The sequence below is a fragment of the Canis lupus genome, chromosome 9 (genome assembly GCF_003254725.2).
Source record: "Canis lupus dingo isolate Sandy chromosome 9, ASM325472v2, whole genome shotgun sequence".
Classification (NCBI taxonomy): domain Eukaryota; kingdom Metazoa; phylum Chordata; class Mammalia; order Carnivora; family Canidae; genus Canis; species Canis lupus.
This window is the reverse complement of record NC_064251.1, coordinates 12,845,318-12,862,907: the sequence shown is the minus strand read 5'-3', so window position 1 is coordinate 12,862,907 and position 17,590 is coordinate 12,845,318. Positions and strand designations below refer to the sequence as shown.

Sequence of the window (17,590 nt, the reverse complement as noted above, 5' to 3'; positions counted from 1 at the left end):
TCTTTCCTTTTTGCTGAGTCTTTGAAATCCAGTGTGTATTTCATACTTGGTGAACATCTCAATTCAGACCGGCCACATTTTTAAGTGCTCGATAGACTCATATGGCCAATGGCTGCTGAACTGAACAGTGCAGCCCTAGAGGATTTTCAAGGTAAGGGAAAATGCAGCTATTCACTCTTTGGGATTTAAGATTACGTGATTATATAGCTGACGATATATTCAAACCACCAAAGAAGAACAGGCTTGGTTCCTATAGGCTGCCCCTATTCAACAGGCTGAAGAATTTCTGGTGTTTCTAGATCATCTGAAGATAAAGGCTGGGTATGAAGTCAGATGAAGATGGTGATGATGGTCTGTAAATGGGGAGAACTGAGGTCCTGGGGCAGAGCACAGATGACCCATGGGCAGGAGTCAGGCTGAGGGTGGCACCGGCAAAGTTGCCAACTGGGTGAGCATTCAAGTTCAAATCAGCCTGAAACATAGCCTGGACAGAAAACAAAGCTGAAGCAGAGACAGGTTGGGAAGCCTGCCTCCAGGGAACTGGAGTTTAAACTTCGGGCCCTAGAGAGTTGTGAATGCTGGGACAATCAGTCTACTGGTCTGTTCTCAGGAATGACTCCTTGACAAAACTTCTCTAAACAGCATTCTCAAATGCTCTTGCCTCTCTGTAGCATAGCACCTCTTTGCATGTACAAGGGTAGTGTCAGAGTTTGTAAGTTTTCATAAATGTAAGCTATACCAAATCTGAGTAAGTCCATTTTATAGAATCAGATATGATAAAACGAAAAACAACAACAACAACAACAACAAAAGTCCTAGCGGACATTTATTGAGTACTTACTATATGCCAGGTGCTAGGCTAGGCAACTTATACAAATGAGCTCATTTAATCCTCAGAGCACTGCTATATATAGTAGGTACTACTACTATCCCCATTTCACACACACACACACACACACACACACACACACACACACACAAAACAAATGAAAGATCAGAGAATTTAAGCATCTTGTTCAAGGTCACTACTGCTAGTAAATGGTACAGCCAGGATGTGAAACCATGACTATTTCCAATTGTATCCTCTTTCTAGAATACCATGCTGAACACATGGAGTAATGTGTCCAAGTTCACACAGTGAGGATGTGGACAAGCCAGGATCCAAACCCCAGCAGAAGGGCTCCTGGACTGGGGCTCATACAGTGACACAGGGCCACCTCTCAAACCCAAGTGGTCTGAGTGCTCAGCACAGGCCATTTGTAGCTAAAAGCTTGAAGCTTAGGGGTCACTCCCTGTGCCCACTGCTGGTTTCATCTTTGTCCTCGCCAGCACCATACCTCTCGCGGAAGGGGCAGGATGGGTGGGTGGGTCAAGACCTCGCCCCCAGAGCAGCTGCCATCCTTCACACCTGATCGTAAGTTTCTCTCTTCAGAGAACTCTGCAAGTAGGTCTCTGTAGAGAGCTCACACTTGTTTCGAGCAATACTGCAACTGAAATGCATCCATCTTGTTCTCTTGAATCCTGACACTCCACAGAGAGTTATTTATGATGTATCATTTGCCAGCTCTCTAATGGGACATTGCTTTCCATTATTTTCTGACAACAGAAATATTCCACTGCAGACAAAGCCCAAAGCACACTGCCTCTTGGCGATCTTAATTCTGCTACAAATACGTCTGTTTTGCTTTTTAACTTTTTTTTTAATGTTCAATTTTAACTTACCCTAGAGTACAGCAGCAGTGGATGGCAAGTAGAAAAAAAAGACTCAGGTGCTTTTAGCTTCTCATTTTGTTCTACTTTAATTACCCAAAGCAAATGATGAAAATAACAAAAAGCCTCACCAACTGGGCAGAAGAGAATGGTGTTGCCCCCTTTTAAGAAGAGCTGCTTGGCTCTTTTATGGCAGCATCTCCAATAACTGTAAACAACATATAGAGAAGACAAGCAACCCCACTGGGAGAAATGAGTTCATATTAAGTCCATTTGTAGCTAAAAGTCATCAAAATACAAATTAGAGGTAGGGACTGTGGTACTGGAGCAAAATGAGAGAATTCGGGTTTTATTTGTTAAATATGGACGTAGGAAATGTGCAGAGGTGGAAAGTGGTTTTCGTGGTGCTGTGGGCCTGAGGGAGGCAGGTCCAGGGTCTCATCCAGGGCTCGGGTCATCAGCCCTCCTGCTCCATTTCTCTATGGGGAGGATCAGAGAAGAAGGTCTTGGCTGGGAAGAAAGGTAGATGTGGGCCCAATGGCTCAGGGGAAGAATCGACTATACTGATGAAACACAAAAATGCTCAGCCTCACTAATAACCATGCAGACAGACGAATAAGATCCTCTGGAAATGTTTGAAATGAGGAAAAGATGTGGTCAGAAGATACTTTTCTTCAAACTGGAAGAAACTCCCTAGGCATAGCTCAAGATGTGAATTATTCAAATCCCAGATTTGGTAAAAGATCAAAAGAACAACAGGACACCAACAGAAATGCTAGACTTTTCACGTGAACACAATCACTAATAAACCAACTGTGCCATTTCTGTTGTTAACCGGATGAACCATTAACTGCTGCTATGCTTATGACTATACTTGGGTTCGTTCTCGGTGTGGTTCACATCACACATCTTTCAGTTGTGCTCACTTTTGAGTCTTTGCTCAGGACCTTATACCAAACTACAGTGCTGAGAAATGTCAGTGCAGACTGGCTCCTCAGGGTGAGACTCCTTTTGCTCCCCTGACAACTCCCCTGTAACCCTGCTTCATCCAGAGATTACCTGACCCACTGCCAGTTACAAAGTTCCCAATTCCCACACACATTCTAGAAATCCATCTAAATGTAAACGAAGATCTACTTTTCCCATAAAAACATGTTATAAATGGTGATCAAGTTTCATCAGTATCTATTTCATCATGTGGCTGGACCAAGGACACAGAACACACCCGTCATTTAGAACACGATTTCAACATTAAAAAAAAAAAAAAAAAAGAAAAAAATTTTTTTTTTTCTTCTGGAAGCTCTAGAAGTTTAAGAAAAGTCCCCTCTGTAACCCAGTTTCTACAATGAAACATATTGAGGATGATGATAAAACACTAGTATGAAAGTCTGCTTTTGGAAATTTCTAACGACAACCTAATCTAATCTTTAAAACAATACCATTAAGTCAATGCTATTATTATTCCCTTTTACAGTGAAGGACACGCACAGGGAAGTCATGTGGTTAATACATGGCAGGGCCAGGATTTGATTCCATGTAAGAATTTGTGGGCTCAACCTGGGATTAAACTAGCCTCATGGGCCAAATCTGGTCTGTCACCTGTTTCTATAAATAATGTTTTATTAGCACACAACTGTTATCTATCTGTTGTTTGTGGCTGCTTTTGAGGTGAGTGGCTGGGACAGAGACTCTGAGGCCTACAGAGCCTAAACTATCTACTATGTGACCCTTTATAGAAAGTTTGCTGAGCAAGGACTAAACCACCATCCTCTGGGCACTTCGAGGCAAAGGAAGGCCCTCTCTCCAGCCCTGGCCACGAGCCTCAACGCAGGGAGGGGGTGCTCAGTAGCAGGAGGAACACAAGTCCTAGATCTTATCAGTTGTGAGGGGAGGTCCTGGGGAAATCACTGACCAGCATGGAGGGTTAGGATAAGCTTATTTCTCAAGAAGCTTCCTGCCTCGTTTCCAAAAAGATCTGAAGCTCAAAGGCCCAAAGGTATAGATGTAAGCTCCACAGACAGGAGGAAATGTTTGCTTTATTCATCACTGGAGCCTTATTATTGAACAAATCAACAAATACATAACTTATGTTTGTGAATCAGGAAGTATGTAGACTTTATTTGAAGACAAATAGGGAACAGGGTAAAGGCCCAGGGATGGACTGTCTGTGACAGTGAGGTCAAGGTTCTGGTTTGTCTTTTACACAGATAAACTGCTCTAGGGGCACAGTGCATTACGGAATCAGGTCATTTCCAACCATCCTGGGATTTCCTTGTCTCCTAAGAGCTTTTACTCACTGATCATTCTGTTTGCCTGAATTCTGGAATCAACAATAAATTTGAAATTTTTCCCCATGTTATCAGATAAATGCTAACACGGTGACAGGGCTCTGAAGCCTCGTTTGTTTGGATTTTTATTCTATCAGATTGAGCGACTTTTGATTCCTGGAAGAGGACTTGAAAACCACACTTAGTTATTAGATAACAGAGCTGGGCACGGAAAGAACAATAACCCTGTGGACAACACCACTGAGTGATGCCCAGTCATGATTCACCATGGAACTTTAAGTTAAAAATTTCAGCTGAATCATACTGTTACCAGAGGGTGGGAAAGTATCTCTTAAAGACTGTGGGGAGGAGAAGAGGACTTGGATGATGGAAAGGCAAGTCAGGATGGCAAGTACATGGAGAGATGTGGACAGAGGGGTGAGTCTACGGACACTGGGAAGCAGTCATACCATGGCCAGGAATGGAGAGGGAAGAATGGGGTGGGTATTAGAGAAAGTTCTCCAAACTGCACCCTGGTGCCTGGTGGCACCCTGTCTGGGGAGGCTGGCTGTGACTCTGAACTGCTCAAATGTGGACACAGCCTTTCTACTCAGGCACGCTGCTTCCTTATAAGCAGGAAAATATTACAAGTTTCACGTTTACGGACCTCAACAGCACACAGCTACGTGATAACTCCTGCTTGAAATCAGATCTGAATATTCCATTTAAAATGCAACACAACAGCTGTGGAAAAATTCTCAGCATCTCCTTGACACTACTGTAATCTAGCGGCTTTCTGTCTGGTCTCCTGCAACTCTAAGTAAATGAGCTAATGCAATTCCAGCAAGATCTAAGGGGCTGAAACATGTTTAAAGAAAAAGCCCAAATGTAGTTCGTGCAGGTGCTCTGAGCACAGAAGTCAGTAAGCTAGACAGCAGAGGCTCAGTGTCTCTGCTGCACTTGCCCTTGGGGGCTAGCAGAGCTCCAGTGTAAAGTACATTGCCAGGAGGGAGAAGAGTAACCAGCATGACACACATGGCCTCTAACGAGCCTCTAGAGAGAAATGCAATTCTGGCCTCAAACCCTCTGACCTAGCCCCCCCCCCTCCCATTTTTTTGAGTTTGGAACTCTGACCTTTATAAAAATCTAGACTCACTGCCCAGAAAAACAGGAAGGTTACTCATCAGGAAGCCATGGAAATGAAGCATGAAAAGTGGGTCAATATTTCTCTGTCAGCAAAGCTAAGTCTCAGACATTTCCAAGAGTGACACCATCAAGATGTCCCAATACTGTTCCTCCTCCCTCAACTGTGTTCTATACCAGCAGTTCCTGACCTGTTGGTTGCTAACGACCTAAAACTATGGCATGAAATTCAGCAAGGCTCCGTCTAGTTTCTCAGCAATCTCTCCTGCCTGGGGCATCTGAGGAGTGCTGGTACTTGGGGTCCCAAAACTCTCTGGAAAGATTCATCCTTCACAGAGGTGGTGTGATGTTGGGGACGGGGCTCCTGTTCTGAGCTATGAGGCGGAGGTAGGAGTAGCTAAAGGAGGAAGTGAAGGAAAAAAATAAAAATAAATAAATAAACAGCTTTGTCTGGCATAGATACTTGCAGCTATCCCAAGCCTTAACACAGTTTTGCACTTGAATGCCTCTATTACCAGGCCCCTTTGGAAAGAACTTCACTTTACTTATAAATTTCTTTTTCTTCTATATTTTTTAGGAGTAGAAATTGCAAGACGGTTACTTCCAACTGAATTTTACCTGTGTCTATAGCAATAGATGTGTTTGGCGTACACCAAGCTTTGACTTTTAATTAGTTGCCAATATTAAAATAAGTCAGAAGATGTCATATAAAAAAATCTGGATTTTTGGCTTCTCTTGAAGAACCAGAACATCAGGTGGCATAGGACCCTCCTCTGTGCATGGCAAGGATCAGCAGATGCTGAGTAGCCCAGGCTACCCCCTTTAGACAGGGCTTGTGTTCACCAGCTTAATCCAGCCCCCACCCTGCTGTCACCAATCCTGAGCCCTGCTGTTTGTTGCCATTTACTGATATTCTTTGTGACTCATTTATGCTCCCGAGGGCATCCAGGCTCACAGCCCTGACCTTAAGTATTTGCCATCAACATCCACTTTAACCAAGTATCAGCCTGAAGAAAGCACTCTGAACATTTTTCTGTCTTACATCCTTAAGAATTCATTCTACCTCCATATGATCTATAGGTTTCTTTGGGACAAACCTTTATTTCAGAGAAGGAAACTAGAGAGGGAGGAAACAAAACCAACAGCATCTCATTAGTGTCGACATTTCAGCCACAGTTCAGTATCTCTGAGCACACGTGTGTGTCTATGTGTGTGCGCACATGTTTCTTTAGGGGATGGGAATTCTGAAAATCCTAATTAGCCTGAGGTACAGAAATATTCAAAAAGAAATGAGCCGGTTACATAGACGGTTACGCCTACTGTGCGACTCCCTCAAACAGCCAAAATGCAGGTGATTAGAGAAATAGAAAAAAAAAAAAAAAAAAAAAAAAAAGCTGTGACCTGGAATGTAAGGCAGATACTCCGAGAAGAGAATGTGCGTTAAAAGCCGAGATGTCTGGTAAGTGAAGAGCAGTATGGATAGAAAGAAGAAGAAGGAAGTGAGGAGGACAAGGGGGACAGAGGAGGAGGGAGGAAGAAGACAGATGAATCTGGGACCCAAGGCAAACACAGACACTCGGGAGGAAGGAGACAAAGAGCTGGCCTTTTCTAAAGCTGGGGAGCAAAAGTGAAGACGCCGGCCTGAGAGCTTAATTACACCCAAACCACCTCCCGAGTTAATGCCAGCACGTCCTCCTGCCATTTGGAGGAGCACAGTCCTTCTTTCTAATGAGAACACCGCACTTGGAACCTTGCCTGTCCCCCCCACTGATGTGCCAAGCAATTTCTTATGCACAAATCAATGACGCTGATTCCGGGGATAGGTCGCGTTTCTGTTCTCACAACCATCGCAGGCCTAGAACGCTAACCCAGCTTGCAAAGGAAGCTGATCATGCAGCACTTCTATTTTCAAATAAAGGAAAAGCTTCACACTTCAATTGCTTTAGGTCGCCTAGCAGGTGTGACCGCAAAACCCAGGCCCTTCCTGAGGTCAAGCTCACCAAAGGAAAGGCGGCTCCAGTAATTTCCTTAATATCCTCACCTCGAATTTCTGTCTGAGCTCCACGTTTCCTTCTTCGTCCCCTTCTGGGATGGGTACATTGTAGTACTCACCTTCCTCTTGGTTAAGCAGCTTGTACCTTTGTGGGAGACACGGGACAGAAGAAGGGTTACGAACGCTGTGTTGGTATGACAGAGTCAGCAACTTCCCTCCTCCAACCCCTAGCCTGGCTGTTTCTAAAATGTGTCCTGTGGGGAGACTTCAGCCAGGTAACCTCATGCTCAATCGTCACTGCAGACTGAAGCCATTTGTTTTCTGAATCTCCTGGGGCACTAATGTTTCTGAGACTATTAACCTTTGATTGACAAATTGCATATTCAATCTGCGGTGTCCTTACCATCCACTGGCTGGCATCTTCATCAGCTCTGAGACTCCGAAGGAAAGGGAGCCCATGAAATCATTCCTTGTTGTTCGATCCCAGTCCCAGATCTCTACGGACAGCCGGCGGTCTTTATCTGAAGGTTTTAATTTGCTACAAAAGAGCACACACAGACGGACACAAACACAAGGTTATCTAGACCACAGTTTCTTGGGGGCTACCACATGCTCATGATAGAGGAGTCTGAGATTAAAAAACTAGTAGTATATTCAATGTACTTCCCTCCCTACTGCCAACAGAGTACCAGCCCCCAGCAGCCAAAGCCCTAGACTGGCAGAGAGCAAACAAGGTCCCAGAGGCCAAATCTGGCCCTCTGTTTTTTGTAAATAAAGTTTTACTGGAACACAGCCATGGCCATTTGCATACGTACTGTCTATGAATGCTTTGGCTCTAGGTCAGCAGAGCTGTGTGCTTGCAACACAGACTGTATAAAGCCTGAAGTATTTACTGACTGTCCCTTTACAGAACTTGCTCACCTCTGTTCTATATAAAAGAGCTACCTTTCTGGTCATCCATAGGTAAACCACTCCCTGTGGAGCGGATGTGCTGTTCTAGTCCACACGGATGACCACTTGGTTGTGCTCGGTTGCAGAAGTGCTTCCTTGTCCCTGATGATGTTATGCCACTCCTTCTTCTCACTGTGTCCTTCCTTCTTTCTCTTCTACTGTCTCTGCCTCTGAAATCCTGGCACTCCTTTAAGCCTTGTTTAAAATGTCACCTCCTCTAGGAAGCCTTCCCTGCTAAAAGGTGAGGATGATGTACCCATTTCAGTGGCAACAGCACATGACTCCTGTATTCCTTGTTTTAAAAATTATTATTTAATTTATTACCTTACCTTCTTCCAAAGCCTCAATAGGACTCAAGTCCATTAAGAAGTGGGACACGTGGGGTTCCCTGGGTGGCTCAGTGGTTAAGCATCTGCCTTCAGCCCAGTGTGTGATCCTGGGGTCCTGGGATGGAGTCCCACATCGGGCTCCCTGCATGGAGCCTGCTTCTCCCTCTGCCTGTGTCTCTGCCTCTTTCTCTCTCTCTCTGCCTCTCATAATAAATAAATAAAATCTTAAAAAAAAAGAAGTGGGACATGCTTTATATACTTTTACATCATCTTTAACATAAATGAATCTTTCTGTACATGGTAGGTATTGATGATAATCTGCGGGACCTGCATTATGTAACTCTTGGCTACCATCTGGTATAACAGGTGACGGCAGCTACCACTTAGCCGTGGCCTGAGAAAGCCTTAGGAATGAAGCAACATTTAAAGACATTTATAACAGGTCCACCTCATCACCTCTCACAGTGAGGTGGGCAGTTCTGTGATGTGTAGGGAGGGAATTCAACTGGGAAGAGAAGACAAAACTTACAATGTAAAAGACTCATTCCACTGGGGATTCAGTGTAGAGCGGATGGTTTTGGTTTTCTGTTTGCTTTCATTCTTGGGATCAGGAATTAGTTTCAGCTTCACATAAGGATCTGAAAGCCCATTTGGATCCATAGGAATCAGATTCTTTGCATCTCGTACTGTGCAGGGAAAAGGAAAAAAAAAGATCAAATGTTATAAAAAGAGAACTGACCTGTCTTGCTCAGTGTCCCATGTCGAGACCGAGTTGAATGACAGAGATATCTGTCAAGATGGTGTTTAAAGGAAGAGGAGGTGATGACTAAAATGTCTCTGATCTTCAATATGAGGAAAGCTGCCTGCTGTCACTGCTGCCAGAGATAATGGGCATCACGCGGGCCCTGTGGTCAAGCCTTGAGATGCAGCACCAGCCTGGACCAGCAGCAGTAGTGACACCTGGGCACCTCATATTAGAAATTTGGAAGCCTGGGTCTCTCTCCAAAGCTGTTGAGATAGAAGCTGTATTTAAGCAAGATCCCCAGGTGCTGTCTGCAGCCCTTTTCCAGAACTGGTCATGCCCGGTTCCAGGCAACCAGCCAACCTAGTCCAAGCCATTGAATTATTTGAGCTCCTAAAAGGATTCACCTTTTTTCTTTGTAAAGGCCAGTGACTTTCAATCTGGCTGTACATTGGAATCTCTGGGGCTTAAAAATCCCAGTGCTCACTGGGCACCTCGGTGGCACAATCAGTTAAGTGTCTGACTCTCGGTTTCTGCTCAAGTCATGAACTCAGGATCATGAGGTCAAGCTCCACATCAGGCTCCACACTCGGTGGGAAGTCTGCTTGTGACTGTCCCTCTTTCTGTTCCTTCCCCTGCTTGTTTTCTCTCCCAGATAAATAGATAAATTTCCAATGCTCACAGCTAAATTAGAATCTCTGAGGGGTGTAGCCCATGGTCTTAAAAGCTCCCCAGGTGATTCTACTATCCAGCAGGCGCAAGAGCCACTGATGCATATAGCTGTAATACAGAATATTCTCCCCAGGTGTGCTATCCCTTGCTATGCAATGTGCACATGTCCATAGACCAGTAGCACCTGGGACATTGTGTGCTCATCAGATGTGTGCAATCACAGGCCCCACCCCAAAATTACAAACTCAGAATTCTCACTTTAACAAGACTCCCAGATAATTCCAATGTACATCCTAGATTGAGATGCATTCATATGGGAATCCAAAATAATGAGGAGGAAAGGTCACCTCATCCACAGAGGGAGGCATGCTCAGAGATGCAGAGAGCAAGGGCTTATTACCTCTGTGGGAACAGGTAAAGCTACTGCATGTAAATGAGATAGGTCATTATCTACCACGATGATGAGAAGGACAAAAGCCTGAGCCTGCCTACCCCAAATGTCTTCCTCACCATCTTCTGATGACATCTTCCCCAACATGGCTGAAACTTCCCATCATCAGGGTCCCTAATTAGCTGACACCGTGAGTACACATGTAATTGGTTCTCCCAGCATAGCCCCTGGACCAGCAGCCCTGGCATCACTAACTGAGTCAGAACTCTAGGAGCAGGGCAGCCCGGGTGGCTCAGTGATTTAGCGCCGCCTTCGGCCCAGGGCCTGATCCTGGAGACCCCGGATCAAGTCCCACGTCAAGCTCCCTGCATGGAGCCTGCTTCTCCTTCTGCCTGTGTCTCTGCCTCTTTTTCTCTCTCTCTGTGTCTCTCATGAATAAATAAAATCTTAAAAAAAAAAAAAAAGAAATCTAGGAGCAGGTGCAGTGATCTGTGTTTACCAAGCCTTTTGATTCTGATGCAGAGAAGAGTTGTGGAAACATTGTTCTAGCCTATCATACCGATCATTAGTTTAGGGTGACTGTTAAGTCCTTAGAATAATTTTACAAGAAGATGTTGGAGTTTGGCAGTGGGCAGAGAGGGGTTAGAAGGATGCTGAAGATACTGGCCCCAGGGCCTTGCCCTATGAGAAGTCACAGACCAGCACTGCCTGTTCCCAGTCTTGGGACACATTGAGTGCGCACACTTGCTGGCAAACAGCCTCACATCCTTTTTGCCTAGAAGCGTGAGCACAGGCAGGTGACAGTTAGGACCGTATCCAAATGGTCTGAGTGTGGGGTGGGGGGATGGTGGGCTGGCTCATATCTACTAGCCACAGAGAAGCCAGGCCTATCCTATGTTCCTTATATTCACTTATGCTTTCCAAGGATTTCCCCCCTAATATCTAACCTCATCCAACTGGGAGTGGGTACAACATAAGCAAGCATGCATGGGCTTTGCAGCTCAGTACACCTGCTTTCAAATCCTGTCCCCACCAACCCCTCCCCTCCCATGTATTCCCAAGCACAGGAAACATAAGTTCTTGAGCCTCTATTTCTTTACTCACAAAAAATGAAGAGGGGCTCATTCCCAGTGAAACAGCATTGTTGGGGGGAAGTAAATGAAATAGTTGTCATAAAAATAGAGCTCTCCCGCAAGGAACGGGAAGGGGCCAAAGGTCTCTCTCCAATTAATCACTGGAATGAGAATCAGATCCTTTTTAAAAGGCGGCTAAAGCCCTGGAATGTCTAACACGGAGGCTACAGCCCAGATAAACTAATGAGGAACCACAGAGGCTGCCAAGGGTATTGCCAGTTACAGAACGATTATGGTGCTGGCGTTTTCATCTTCAATTTCTGGTCCTGACAGCCAGCACATACAGCATCGTTTAAGGCTGATCTCTTCTGAATGGTGATGAGTTACGGTCTTGATGGGATTGAAAGCTGTGGGCTTCCTACTGAGATACTATGATTGAAGTGGAAAATAAAAAGAGTTACCAATTCCAAACATCATTGAAATAGACAGTGGGTCCAAATTTCAATTTCCCATTGCAGTGGAGAAGAGCCTGCCCGGTGTGTGGCTGATTCATCACATGCCGGGGCACCTGAGTAAGGACCTGGAGCAATGGACTTGGGGGCTCCCACTGGCTCAGACTGTGGGCTCTGGGGCCAGGCTGCCTGCGCTTGAATTCTGGCTCTGCCACTCTGGGGAGAGGGGCGGGTATAGCGCTGGGCAAGATCTGTAACCTCCCGGTGCCTCAGTTTCTGCATCTGCAAAACGGTACCTCCCTGGGAGGAGTCTGTAAGTTCATACGTGTGAAGTGCTTAGAACAGTGGTATGCACACAGTAAGAGCCCAATAATGATTATTATCATTGTTGTTAATACAAGTTGCTGGCAGAGAGCACACCCCTAAAGGCTTAGATGTTCAGAAACTGGACTGGCAGCTTATGAGTTGGCAGGCGGATGAAGAAGAGTATGACGTGGAGATTTTCTAAGGTGGTTGCAACCGCGTGGTGCTGGCAAGGTCTTAACCTGGGAAGCAGTGCTGGACAGGGTCGCTAACAGGAGCAGGTGCAGGGAAGTTAGGGATGAGAAAAGAAGAGCAAAACAAGCGGGGTGGTAGATGAGAAGGGCGAGAGGCAGGAAACAGAAAGAAGAGAATATGATCAAGTTGTAGGGTCAGAGGGCAGTGAGGATGGTGCCCCTGCACGGGTGCTGATGGTGGGTGGGCACCCCAGGGCAGTGGTTCTCCAGCTCAGCTGCACATGGGCAACAGTCAAATACTGATGTCTGGGCCCCACCCCTAGAGTCCCAATTTAATTGGTCCTGACTGAGGCCCGAAGTGGCATTAGCAACTTTGAAGCCTCTCAGGTGAGTATTGCATGACACCATCCCAGGCACCTGGCTGATGTTCTTACAGGGTGGTCCCTCGGCCCACATCACTGGCATCTCTTGAGGACTCAGTATATTACGTCAAAAAAAAAAAAAAATCCACTCACTTTTTAACACTCGGCCCTTAAATGGTTTTTTAAAAATTTATTTGAGGAGGGAGGTGAGGGAAGGAGAGAGAATCTCAAGCAGACTCTGCTGGGCACGGAGCCCTGGGCTCCATCCCACGACCCTGAGATCGCGACCTGAGCCAAAGCCAAGAGTCTGATGCACAACCGACTGCACCACCCAGGGGCCCCTTAACACTCAACACTTAAAAAGGAAATGTGTTACTCCAGTAAATGGAAAACCAAGGCTGTCTGCTATGAGGAGAAAGGAACCATAAAAATAAATACAATGCCTGAGGCCTACTCTTAGTTACAAAGGGGAAATTAAACCAGGGTGAATGCTTAGGACATTCCAGCCCCAAATGGAGTTCCCCTCTACACCGTACTACCAAGAATGAAGGAAAGCTGGAAAGGGAGTAACTTTCTCACCATGTGATTGAATGCTTTCTAATGTCAGATCAGTGCCTTCAGGAATCCTGTGGAGCATGAGCAGAAGTCCTAGCCTGTCGGGTCCTGCCCCACATGTGAGAAGCCCTGTGCCAATTATGAGGCACAGAGGAAGGTGAGCATTTCACAGTGGGGCCAAGAACAGACCCGGCACAGGTCCCGTGGCTTATTTCTTGTCTCTCATCTTCTGTGACAGCCACCCTGTTCTGACCCTCAGACTTCAGATTGGAACAAATCTGCTGTGTAACCTCTTGATGGGACTCTTCGGGGCAAAGCTCTATCATGCCAGCTCAAGTTCTGAGAGGTCGACGGTCTCTAAAGGTGGCGGCAGAGAAGCAGCACATCCCCTGACCCACTCCACTGCTGTGGCACTAATCCACACAGGCCCTGAGCCCCCTGGAACGCACGCGGGAGGAGCTCTTGCTCCCGGCATGTCACAGCAGTTCTGCAGCTTCCGTGAGGAGGACACATCTGCTCAAGAAGTATGTCTGTGCTGTGGTATTGGCCCTTTTAGAATCAAAGTCTGTTCTATAATTCCAGGACTTTAATAGAAATGTAGAACATGAGTTGTATTATCATCTTTTGGCTTGAAGTGTGGCTTTGGAAAGGATCGGCAGTCAAGCGTTAAGGAAAGCCATCCTGGGTTGAAAGGTTATATAATTTCCTGATTATGTAAGGTATCCCTCCTGGATAAAATCCATTCAAATAAGATTATGAAGATTGAAAAACACCTCCACGGTGCCTCAGGGATACCTGATAGAAGTGGCGAGGCAAGCCCAGGACATGGGAGTTTTGAGTAAGTGTTCAGGCATATGAGCTGGCTCATCTAGAGCTTGGAGGCGGCCTTACCCAGACTGGGAATCTGCAGCAAAAGCATCTGGTAGATGGCACAGCCAACACTTAGGAATGAAGCCAGGGATTTTCTCAAAGGTCTGTTTGAGAGGGAAAAGTAGAGGTGACCACCATGCTTTCTCAGGGAGAGGCCAGCCAACCCCACAAAGACTGGCAGTTAGGTGACTGTCAAATGCCCATCTGAGGACATACAACGACAGTCAGGCTCACTACACTTGCAGATAGTGGCTGACTTCTTCTCAAGGGGCCAGTAAAATATATAGTGGCTAAGAGTGTGGACAGCTGGGTTCAAATCATTGCTTTACCACTTTTTAGCTGTAGGACTTCAGACGAGTTAGCCCACTTGTCAGTCTGTTCACATCTGTAAGACAGGAACAGTAACAGTGCCTGCCTCACAGTGTCATGGTGAAGATGAAGTGCATTAATATCTGTAAAGCATTTAGAAGAAAACCTAGAATGGATGGAGTGTTACAGAAGCATTTGCCGCCATTACTAATGATCATGTTCACATGTGTCTGCCACTTTACCATCATCAGCCAGCCCTCCTGTCTGGCCCAAGGGGCAGGGCTGTTTCCTCAGAGTAAAGAAATCTGGTATATTAAAGGGAGGGTTCATATAGTACTGGAATTTCCAGACCTCGGGGTTAGGTTAGAGTTCAATACTCAGATCCTAGTGGTTCTAAAATAGCTTGGGATTAAAAAAAAAATCAAGGCAATCCTTGATCCATTCAGAGAATGGTCCAGATGGTCTCTTGACCCAGAGAATATAGGTAGCATAAATTATGAAGTATAATAATAAACACCTGAACTCACCACCTAACATAAAAGCCAGACCAGGGCCAATGCAGCCATCCACCATATTTTTCTTACTCTCTCCCTGCCTCCCTGTGGATTTTCAGCCTCAGTCTGAGGCTGCCTCAGGGCACTCTGGCTAGGCACAGAGCTCATGGAGGCTTTGGAAGATTCACACATGACACACACTAAAGGCATCGTTGGGGAACACAGCTAGAGCCCCTCTACCTGTAGACTGGACTTGTCTGCACTGACCCATAGTAACCCCTGCCCATCCGAGTTCAGATCTGTATGGGAACATTGTTCAGTGAGGCACAGAAAAGTCAAGTGCCTCTAAATTCAAGGACAACGTGGCCCTTCAAATGACGTGTTTTGCTTTACAAAAGAATTCTCTATTTTTAGTGTCTTTACCCCTCTCTCTGCAAGCATCCTTGTTCATGGCTTCTGCTTACAAAGCCAACAAGGTCGAAAGCCCAAAACAAAGCCTTGCTGCAAAAGTCGGGATTGTTCAGTGTGTGCTGACCTAGTGACCCTCCCCCTCCCCCTCCCCTCTTGCTCGACAGCAAAAACAAGAGTGAACAAAATTCTAATAATCCTACCCCACATCACACAAAGGCAAAAATTACATTATCTGACACTACAGAAAAACAAGACCATACAAACTCTTCTTTGTCTGAAGTTACCAACAGCGAAAGAAATGGGAGTGCAAAAATGTTGGGGGGACAGGCAAGAGCAAAAAACAAGCGGAGGTGTAGTGTCTGTGGTTGGTCCAAAGAACCTGGTGTCATTTAACATCAAGCAGGCAGAGTGATGGAAGCTTCCCAAATCCATGAATGGTATTTTTAAGCAAACCCAAAGAATTTTGATATATTATTAGATGGTCAAAGCATTGTCCTTCAAAGAATCTTAAGACCCATAGGTCTGGGGTGCCTGGGTTGCTCAGTCGGTTCAGCACTAGCCTTCAGCTCAGGTCATGATCCCGGGGTCCTGGGATAGAGCCCCAGGTCAGGCTCCCTGCTCAGCAAGGAGCCTGCTTCTCGCTCTGCCTGCAGCTCCTCCTGCTTATGCTTTCTGTCAAATAAATAAATAAAAACTTCAAAAAAAGACCCATTACTTCTTATAAAGATATGATCATATGTAAATAGACGTTTAATGCCAGAGATTCTCTAATGACATGCAGGAATGCATTAATTCATATAATTTTTAAAAGATTTTATTTATTTATTCACAGAGACACACACAGAGAGAGAGAGAGGCAGAGAGAGAAGCAGGCTCCACGCAGACAGCCCGACGTGGGACTCGATCCAGGGTCTCCAGGATAACGCCCTGGGCTGCAGGCGGCGCCAAACCACTGCGCCACCGGGGCTGCCTGGAATGCATTAATTCAGAATAATTTCCCTAACTCAAGATTCTTCACTTCATCCCATCAACAAAGACCCTTTTAAAAAAATAAGCTCACATGTATAGATTACAGAGATTAGGACCGGGTACTTTGTACAGTCACCATTCAGCTCAGCATAGGTACCATTTAGGAGCTTCCTTCTGGGGTGATGAAAATGATCTGCAATTTAGTGAGGACAAACTTGTGAAAATGCTGAAAACCACTAAATTGTATACTTTAAAAGGGTGAATTCTGGGGCACCTTCGTGGCTCAGTGATTGAGCATCTGCTTTCGGCTCAGGTCATGATCCCGGGATCCTGGGATCGAGTCCCGCATCGGGCCCCCCCACAAGGAGCCTGCCTCTTCCTCTGCCTGTGTCTCTGCCTCTCTCATGAATGAATAAATTAAATCTTAAAAAAAAAATAAAATGGTGAATTTTATTGTGTGTGAATTATATCTCAATAAAAAGAATAGGTGGATTTATTGACACATTTCCATGTGCCTTACTACACCTGCTCACTTAAGCTTCACAATACCTCTGTGAAATAATGACTCAGATGCCCATTTTCCCGATGAGGAAACTGAGGCACTGGTGTTTTAAAGTAACTTGCTCAAGGCCGAACATTTAGTAAATGATTGAGTCAAGAGTGCAAACAAAGGAAGGGCATCTAGGTGGTGCTGTCAGTTAGATGTTCAATTCTTGGATTTGGCTCAGGTCATGATCTCGGGGGTCCTGGGATTAAGTCTTACATTGGGCTCCATATTCAGTGCAGAGTCCGCTTAAAAGTCTCTCTCCCTTTCCCTCTGCCCCTCCCCACTGCACTCTTTCTCTCAAATAAATGAATAAATCTTAAAAAAAAAAAAAAAAAAAAGTGCAAAAGAATCCTGACTCTGGGGCCTGAGCGTTGTCCTCCACTGAGTCCTCCCAAGGTGGCCTCTGCATTCAGGTACCACTGTCAGCATAGAATGGGGGACAAACTTCTATAAAGGAATGGATCATATCCTCTAGGTTCTGCAGGCCAGGAAGCCTCCATCACCACTACCCAGGCCTGCTGGTATAGAGCAAAAGGAGTCAGAGACTATACATAAACAAATTAACATAAGGTGTTCTAATAAAACTTCGTTTAGAAAACACACGCTGAGGGCCACACCTGGACGTCAAGCCATAGCTTACTGACCCCTGATACAGAACGGATATACCACCTCCCCACTTCCACACCACCCTGGGGAGAAAGGGATGTGGGAAAGGAGCCTCTACTTCCTGGTTAAGACTCTGCTTCCTTCTGGTTCCTTCTGCTTCAGTCTGAGTCTCTTTAACTCTGATTTTGTCCTAAAACTTGGGAGGGGTCCTGGGCTGGAGTGGAGGAGACAGTATGTCTCCCACCGG

General features: G+C 45.6%; 1 protein-coding gene across 3 annotated transcripts in view; it reads right to left on the bottom strand.

Annotated features, from left to right (window-relative positions):
- Positions 1 to 17,590, bottom strand: part of PRKCA (protein kinase C alpha) — a 395,118-nt gene that overhangs the window by 78,115 nt on the left and 299,413 nt on the right. For all 3 annotated transcript variants that reach the window (XM_049114584.1, XM_025436489.2, XM_049114585.1), the window contains 3 exons: positions 8,923 to 9,079; positions 7,517 to 7,651; positions 7,162 to 7,258 (listed from right to left, as the gene is read on the bottom strand). In XM_049114584.1, coding sequence (XP_048970541.1) covers positions 7,162 to 7,258; positions 7,517 to 7,651; positions 8,923 to 9,079 — 389 coding nt within the window. The remainder of the gene's footprint in view (positions 1 to 7,161; positions 7,259 to 7,516; positions 7,652 to 8,922; positions 9,080 to 17,590) is intronic.